The 8,721-nt window shown below is 52.4% G+C and overlaps 1 protein-coding gene across 3 annotated transcripts in view; it reads left to right on the forward strand.

Annotated features, from left to right (window-relative positions):
• NCKIPSD (NCK interacting protein with SH3 domain) overlaps positions 1-6,671 on the forward strand; it is a 54,198-nt gene extending 47,527 nt beyond the window's left edge. For 2 of the 3 annotated variants that reach the window (XM_037383350.1, XM_037383349.1), the window contains exons 10-13: positions 643-771; positions 2,678-2,770; positions 4,272-4,444; positions 5,024-5,227. In XM_037383350.1, coding sequence (XP_037239247.1) covers positions 643-771; positions 2,678-2,770; positions 4,272-4,444; positions 5,024-5,227 — 599 coding nt within the window. Of the gene's footprint in view, positions 1-642; positions 772-2,677; positions 2,771-4,271; positions 4,445-5,023 lie in introns of all 3 variants that reach the window. The other variant, XM_037383348.1, reaches the window with a different exon arrangement.
• Positions 6,672-8,721: the final 2,050 nt, after the last annotated feature.

Raw genomic sequence — 8,721 nt, forward strand, 5'->3', positions numbered from 1 at the left:
TCTGGGCCCGGTTTTCCTAGCAATGCAGTAGACTTTTATAAGCTTCTTTTCAGAAGCATCACTTTAACACCCCAGTAAACGCATACAAGATTTAAGCTGGTGCAGTACAGACTGTGGAATGAGCCTCCACACCACCTCCTTTATCTCTCCTCGTGTAACTGTGGCAATTATTTCCTGCAGGTAGACTTACTTGCATGAGTTCCTGAGCTTTCCTAATAGCTGCATTGAAAAATGGGTTATTGCTAATGATCTGGATGATTACTCTTTTTTAAATAGGTGGATTAAACTAGTGGTCAAGAATACAAACCTTTTCCTACCTGAAGCCTTCTCTGGCAGCAGTGATGCTGCAACAACAGCTAGAGTAGGATTTGGTGTTTTATTTATTCCAAAAAATTGCTAGTGGGGGACCAAATTTCAGAGTTCCCTGCACTGTGAATGTTCTCTGAGCCATTTCTCTCTTGCACAAAGACACTTCAGTGGTCTCTCTAGTTCACTTGCAGCGTAGTTAATTCCCTGGAGGCTGACACTGGCACTCCACCAATGCTTTTTAAGCACAAAAGCACGGAGAAGTGGCTTGCGTGGTCCCTTGTTGCCTGGTTTATTTTCACTGTGCTGTAAATGCCCCTCTTTCTCCTTGTGCAGAACATCTCAACTCTCAGTTTGTGCAGTTCCTGCTGGATGTGATTGAGGATGGGCTGCCCTCGGACACCACCGACCAGCTGCCTGACTTATTTGTCAATGTCCTTCTGGCCTTCAATCTCCACATTCCAGGTTGGTTTGGTGCTGCTCTGCCTTGGCAGGATTTCAGTGGTCTGGCATGAGGGTGTGAAGAATAGAGAGGGAGAGTTGCGGGGTCTTCATGGTGCTATGATAACCTCTCCAGCTCCCTAGCCTCTGGCAATACACTGCGCTTAAATATTGTACAAAACCTTAGAGGACAAAATGGTCTGAGAGCCCATGTCCAACCAACTGACCCTCTGGGGCACAACAGCTCTGTGACGCCCAGCAGATTTCTCTCTGTGCTTCCACATTGCCCGGATCAAAGCAGTTGCTGGGCTGCACTGGCAGAATGTGAGTGGTGTTAAGTCATAGGCACAGCTGATTTGGGAGAGAAAATGCTTCAGTGGGTGTTTCTTGGTACCAGTTCAGAAAGAAAGCCCTTTGCCTTCTGTAGGTCTTGACAAATCCTCTGCTTACCTGTCTGCAACTCTTGAAGCTCGTTCAATGCCTGTGTGTTGGGGCCGGGCTCCTCAGTCTCGGCCTGAGCTGTGCTCTCTCCTGATGGCCCTTCTCTGTTCTGCCTCCCCTGCTGATGTCCATGAGAACAGACAACGCATCCGGTCCCTAGAGAAGGGCATTTGCCCTCTCACTGCCTGCAAGTTTTGAAGCCTGTTGTTGGAAGACTGGAGAGTAGTTCCAGGTCCTGCTAAGAGAGGCCACTCCTTACCTCAAAATCTCCTGTTGCTCCAATTGGCTTTAGTCAATTACTTTCCCTTGTTCTGCTTCATGGCTTTATCCTTGGCTTCATGGAGAGAGGGGAGTATAAGGCAGCAAGGACATCGTGTCCACTAATTTACTTGTTATTTTGAGTTGTGCTTCATTAAAATTTATGTGGAAGTTTCTAATTTCATGTAAAAGTTGATTGCACAGAGACTGATTAAGTGTATCTCTGCTGCTTTCATTCATTACCCCTTCTCACACTTACCTATATACTTTCTGGCTGCAGTAATTAGGCAATAATGCATGACAGGCAGCGTGTTTCTGGGGGATTATTGCCCACCTGGGGTGTAGCTGAGAGCAGTGACTTGTTCTTAGCATCAAAGAACATGTTAAATGATGTTCGGGTTGTTTATTAGTGGATTGGATTTTTTTTATTCCTCTGTCTGCAAGATTCATCTATCATACAGTTCAATGGTGCAAATTAGTTCAAAACCTCCTCAAAACATGTTATATTGATGCCCTTCAATGTAGAGGACCCTAAACCACTCTGCAGCCTGTGCAGTGTTTTAGGATTGCCAGCCCTGTGCCACAGAAATAGCCACACCGTGCTGTTTGGATGCTTCTGAGTGTGCGCACTCACACTTATGCATAAGATCTGCTAGGGTGAACATGCTTTAGTTACAACAAATCACCCCCAAAGCAAGCTAGCAGACGTTTCCTGGAAAAAGTCTTCAGCCCCTTGCACAGCCCAGTGCAGAGTGCTGGAAAGAACAACCCTTCCCCTCTGGCATACTCCTGGGACCTGGTCATCCCTTCTTATGAGAGCTTGCAAGGCAATAAATTCCAGCAGGACACTGTTGATATGAAGTAAGAAGATAGCAGGGAGTGGAGCCCTTGGCTTCAGAGGGTTGTGAGCAGAGGTAATGTTTGACAACAGGTAGCCTTTGCAAGGTATTTCACGGTATTTGACTGGCGGGACTGGAGCCCACGTGTGAATCGGATGCACGCAGAGAGCACAAAGTCCCAAGGGTTTCCTGTGGTGTTTCCCGATTTTCACCTTCCCTCTCTCTGCCCACCTGCTTTGTGGGGCTGAAACTTTTTGTAGCCCTGGCAGACTGTGGTTTCACCAAGCTCCCCAGAGCACTGATGCAAAAGAGAAGTCCTCCACTATTTTTTATTAACTGTGGCCTTCAGGAAACGAAGGGATGTGGATGTGCTGAACGGGTTTCTTCCTTAGTTCCAGAACACAGTGTGATCATGACTACAATAAGCAAGCACTCGAACGTCAAGACTTTCACAGAGAAGCTGCTGCTGCTGCTGAACAGGGGAGGTGAGTGGCTGCGGCACCATTGCGTGCCTGGCAGCGGGTGCAGCTCACGGGGACTGAGGGACGAGCCCAGCGCTTGTTAAGGGGTCAGGTGTGTTGGGGATGCAGGTAGCTGAGGAGCTGCCTGCTCAGGCAGGACGTGCTGCTTCCTGGTGAGTTTGTGAGGGTGACAGGCTGCACTGCTGAGGATGGCGCTGCACAAAGAATAAAGTGATGCTGATGGCATCTAGGGAGAGAGGAGGGGCATCTGGCCTGCTGTTTCGATGTACTTCTGGGTCAGATCAGCCCTGTCTTGTAGTGTGGCTGGCTGCAGCATAGGCAAGCTCTTGCCTGGGAGGCAAGCTGGTCCTGGGCCACTTCTGTCCTTGGACAGACAGGACTCCATCAGTGCTGGCACAACCCTCAGCCCGTGCTGGCAATCATCTGCCCTAGGGGACAGATGCAGGGGGAGGTCTTGCCTTACAAAATGCTGCTTAGAGTGGCACTTCCCATTTCAGAATTGCCGGCAGAGGGTTAGCTTTGTGGCTCCTCCAAGCGTAGAGTGAAATCCACTGTACATGTAGAGCTTTTGCAAAGCAGATTGCTAGAAAGCTGGAGATCTCCGCAGGAAGAGCGGTGCCAGGTATCTCTGCCTGTGCTGCATGCCACTATTGTGCTCTTTAATACCTTCTGGAGCACAGGGACTTTGCTGTCTGAGATTCATTTTGCTGATTTGCTGGTAAATAACTCATCCTGTGATGCTCGCAGCACATCTTACTCTGGCTTTAGTTCTCTTTGGGGTTGCAAATCACTGTCTCCACACAGTATCAGCTTGAGAGCAGCCAGCATCTCAGTGCTCTTCTGTCTGGCCTCCTCCCAAAGCCTTTGTTTAGCCCTTTCCCTGCAAGATTCCCTGCAGGGATCACCTTACTGTGAGGGGCCGGGGGAAGAGAGAGGGGGGCTGCAATCTAATGAAGATGCTTCTCTTTTGCCCGCCTTCCTGACAACTGCAGGGGCTACAGTGTCCCAGAGCCCTTCTTGGGGTCTGCAGGGATGTGGTTTTCAAGAGAACAGGATGTGGTGACTCTGGGATATACTAGCTTGGTCTCTGTGGTGAAAGCTCATTTCTGGTACTGGCTCTGATGGGCTTTTCAGAGGGGTCATTGGACCAGACTTAATAAACCGTGGTAGCTGTTGAGGAAAAAGGGGAGGCACTGAGAAGCAGTGTGCTAATGAGCTCTCACCTGGGATGGTAGGTGAAACATAAACAATGATTAATGCTAATGCTAATGAGTTTGGTCTCAGCTTGGTACCCTGCAGAGCTGCCATCCTGATTACACAGCTTTGTGCAAGGCACCAAGGTCTGCCAGCACAAAAGGTAGCCACAGGCAGGGAACGGCAGGCCAAGGGCAGGGACAGCCTCCTCTCTGAAGCCTGCAGGGTCTAATGAAGGGGTATGCACTGGAGATGGAGGAGGGGGCAACCGGGAGCATGTGGCTTAGCATGATGTCTCTGCCTCCCCCAGATGATCCAGTTTGTATCTTCAAGCATCAGCCACAGCCACCACACTCAGTGCTGAAGTTTCTGCAGGACATCTTTGCCAGCAAGGATACAGCCAGCATCTTCTACCACACGGACATGATGGTCCTGATAGACATCCTGGTGCGGCAGATTGCTGATCTCTCCCCAGGAGACAAGGTGCTCACAGTGACCCTTAGGAGTTAGGGAAGGGAGCACAGTCCCAAAGCAATGGTGTTTCTCCTGGCCCTCTGTGGGGCACTTGCTAGTGTAGGCAAGAGTGGAGTCCTGGTGTGGGCATGACATTTCTGGGTGTTCAAATCAACCTTGGGGGCCGAGGAGGAAGGGGAGATTTATCCTGCTCAGCACACAGCAGTAGAAAGGCATGTTTTAAGAAAGATCTGCCAGGCTTCTGGTGGTCTGCACCCTTCTGTTCAGGGACCTTTGGGAACAGGGACCTTCTGAGTAGTAGAAGTAAGAGGGATATCTCTGTTTTGATATTGCAAGAGGCAGAGGATGTGCACATGTTTGAGAGCGGGTGAAGAGCAGCACTGAGTTGCTGTCGGGAAAAGCAGAGTTTTCCATAGCTATTAATGAGCCTTAAAGGAAAAGCAGGTGCCTCTGGAGTCACTTTCTTGGCTGGTGGTGCAGCGGCAGCTGTTCCTGTGCTCATGCTGTAATGGAGGCTGGCCATGCTTGTTTATCTCACTTTAAATCTTTCATTGTGCTCTGTGTTTTGTCTCCCCTCCCACATGGCAGCTGAGGATGGAGTATCTGTCTCTGATGCATGCCATCATCCGTTCCACGCCCTATCTGCAGCACCAGCACCGCCTCTCTGACCTGCAGGGCATCTTGCAGCGCATCCTGGGGGAGGAAGAGGAGGGCCAGCAGTGCCAGATGGACAAACTGATCATCTTGGAGATTTATAAGGAGTTCCCAGAAATCTCTCCTGGTACCAGCTAACCGCACCTCAGCTTGGACTGGAGTTTGAACCACTTGGATCAACGACTTCTCTTGTTGACACTTCCTCCCCATTCCCTTCCAGTACAGCTCATACCTTATACCCCTCCGTGCGAGGCCTAAGGTTGGGACAGCGTTCACCAGCCCTGTAGAAGCGGCAGTGGCAGAAAGGGCATGGGGTGCCCCCAGAGCCTGGTGCTCGGGGGAGGCTGGAGCAGGGTGGGTTGCTGGCATGTGGCTTGCCTGCAAGACTCGGGCAGGAGGCATTTAGGCAGCTGGTGTTAGCGGGGAGGGCAGAGAGCTTGCGAGGGACATAGCGGTGGGGGGCGAGGTGTTTAGCTGCGCTGGTGTCCTGAGGTCCCGAAGAGAAAGGCCTTTGCCTTAGAATATCACTTCTTTTCCATGTGCATCTCTCTCCCTGCAGTGACCAAGTGGAGTCTGCTGGTGCTTGGAAGAAGCTTTTGTAACATCTGTTTTGTTTTCTGCTGCTAGTGCCAATGTGCTGCAGCCCTGCCAAGGGGAGGTAGCTCGCTTGCTGTCTAATGCCTTGTCTAGTGAGCCTTTCACTCCCTCCTGGCCCTCAGCTTTGCCTCTGGGTAGCAACCCACCTAGGGTCATAGAGGTCTTACCCCAGCAGCTGCTTTTTTCAACCTGCTTTCTATAGTGACGTTTAAATCTGAATTTCTTGCACACTGTGGCAGCCTACAAGTAATGACCGTGTGGGTGACATTGCCCTTAGGAAGCCTTTGGCCTGGACCGTGATGCAAAGATGTGTCCTGCCAAGTGAAAGCTGCTGTTTGCCACCTCTCGCAGCGTTGCCCCTGGGCCCCGAGCAGAGGGGCTGCACGTGGGCAGGCGCTCTCCGTTCGTGAAGCGTGTGGATTTCTTGCCTTGAGCTTCGTAGTAGCTCTGCCTCGCTGCCCTCCCTCTCCATGTGGCGGCAGTTGGAGGCAGCGTGAGCCTGGTGTCCAGTAGCTGTTCGTGACTCTGCACGAGTGTGGGGAACCCTTATTTATATTTCCTCTAGGTTTCTAGCAAACGGGATTAACCTGTTTTCCTCTTACAGGTAGTCACACATGCTAACATGGGTCTCTTAGATATTTGTGTGCACAGTCTGGTCACTCCCTGTCCCCAGCTCTTCCTTTGCAATATCTGGTGTAGGAGCTATTGGAAAGTGGAACTGGAAATACTGAGCACTGTATTTGAGGTTTTTGTTGGGGTTTTGTTGTGTTGTTTTTGTTTTTTTTTTTTACCTTGAGGCAATGACACAAGCAGGCCTGGACTCTGGGCACTGGGCAGTGATGCTCAGGAATGGAGGGGGTTAATAACCACCCTCGCAGAGAAACCTATTTTTCCCCTGTAAAAATGTATGAATGTCAAAAGGGATCCTGTATTTTCTTAAACACTAAGTGTAACATGCAGAGGAATAAAAATGTCTTAAACTGGACTTCTGTGAGTGTAGTCCTGCCTGCCCTGTCTTGTTGCGGGGGGACGGACCAAAACAGTTGGGGCAGCTCAGGTGCCTGCTGCCTGCTAAGGCAAAGCAGTGGGTGCTGATAAACAGCAGTAACGCAGTAGTTTTCCCACACCCAGCTGCTCACATTGTGTTTTCCTACCATGTTGCTGGCAACGAGTGTTGGAGGGCAGCAGCCCTTGCTACTAGGGTCACAGCCATCGCTCCCGCAGGCCTGCCCAGCATCGCTGCCCCAGATTAGGGGTTTGGCAGAGCTTGGACTCGGCAGTTTGCTTCCCACAAAGCGCACACAGCCTCAGCTGGCTCCCGGCAGAGCTGCGAGGCAGCAAGCCCGTACAGCAAGGGTGTAATGGTCTGTATCGAGTGCTAATGAATCGCGCTCTGGCTGTGGATATCTGTTCCCAAACCTCGGCCCTGCATGGTGGTGCTTTGGAGGGTGCCTTGGATGGTGGGGGGTGTGTGTGTGTGTGTGCGTGGGGAGAGGGCAGCAGGCGCTTGATAAAGCAGGGAAGCTGGTCTCTGCTCCTGGCTGCGTGCTGGGGGAGCCAGCTGGGCAGGGGGCTGCAGACCTGGCCAAGAGGAGGGGTGTAAATGCCAGGTGCAGGCTGTGCCCCCCACCCCAGACATGGGGGCTGCCTCAAGCACAGCTGCCTGCAGCAATGGGGCCAGGGCTGTGTTCCAGCTCCTGCCTCTTTGGCCAGTGTCTCCCAGGTGCCTGGGCTTGTGGCCTTGCAGTGTGTCAAGCTGCACACCTAGGGGGGAACTGTGATATGTGAGGGCTGCCAGCACTTATGGGTGCCCACCCTGAGCTGGCTCCCCTGTGCCCCATTGCTCTGTGCAGCATATGGTTGCACGTCCCCCTGAGCTAACCTCAGCTTGCTTCTAGGTCCTGCCTGGGCTGGCTGTCAGCTTGTGCCCTGCTGCAGTGGTGGGATGTTGCTGTGCCACTTGCCCTCAGTGACACAGCCCAGGCTTTGCTGGGTCAGGCTGGGGCAAGCCCAGAGCCCAGCAAAAGACCAGAAGCAGGCAGGGCCTGTGGCTCTGCTGGCCAGAAGCACACCCTGGGCAGTGCTGCCTGTGACAGCGCCCTGCCTGCCGTGGGGGGCTGGCAGAGCCCTGGCTGGGCTAACAGGCAGAGCTGGCTGCTCCCTTCAGCACCCCTGAGCTGCTGCCGCTGTCCCTGGGGCTTGCTCGCCTCAGGTCCCAGCTGCAAGCTAAGCATGACCCCCTTTGCACCACCACCATGCCATCCCCGCAGCCAGGGCTGGAAGAGCAGGGGGGGCAGCCTGCTGGGGGGGGTCCCGCTGCCTGGGAAAGGCCTTCACACATTGCAGGGAATCAAACCGCAGCATGGGAACTCCTTATCCCTGAGCCCGCTCAGCAGTTCCTGCTCCATGCACGGGTGACAGGCGCAGATAACACGTTTCCATTAGCTGTAATAGGCCGCTATTAGAGCACTATCTCCTTGTGTTGGTGTGTTTTCAGCGTGGTGCAGCAGTGAGGGGTATTGCGGGGCTGGCACAAGGGAATGATGTGCTGCCTGTGACCTGTGCCTCTGCTTTATTGTCTGGAATGATTCAATTACAATTATTTTGTGGCAGTAATACCCTGATGATTTTTTCCTCCTCCCCTGAGCTGTCAGCTGGGCAATTAGAACAAATAAAGTTGAAAGCCTTCATAATTTTTTTAAAAGTATTGCCTCTCTCCTGATTGGGTTTCTTGATGGCAAATCCCCAGTTTGAGGAGGTGTGATGTATAATCCAGCCGGCGGCGGAGGCTCTTGCAAAGCTCCTGTGACACACGGGTGCTGCGCTGCCCTTTATTAGCTGAGGTTTCTCGGATGAGCTGTGCATGGGGCCGGGGCTTCTCTGGCATTAACCTAATGGCAGCGAGGCGGGGGGGGGGGGGGGGCCTGGAGGGGCAGAACATAAATCCCCCTGGGGCACCACGTGTGCACGACTGGCATGGCCACAGCCCTGTCAGCGCTGGTGCTGGACCAGCCAAGCTGGAGGCATTTTGTGGT

The sequence above is a fragment of the Falco rusticolus genome, chromosome 4 (assembly GCF_015220075.1).
Source record: "Falco rusticolus isolate bFalRus1 chromosome 4, bFalRus1.pri, whole genome shotgun sequence".
Classification (NCBI taxonomy): Eukaryota; Metazoa; Chordata; class Aves; order Falconiformes; family Falconidae; genus Falco; species Falco rusticolus.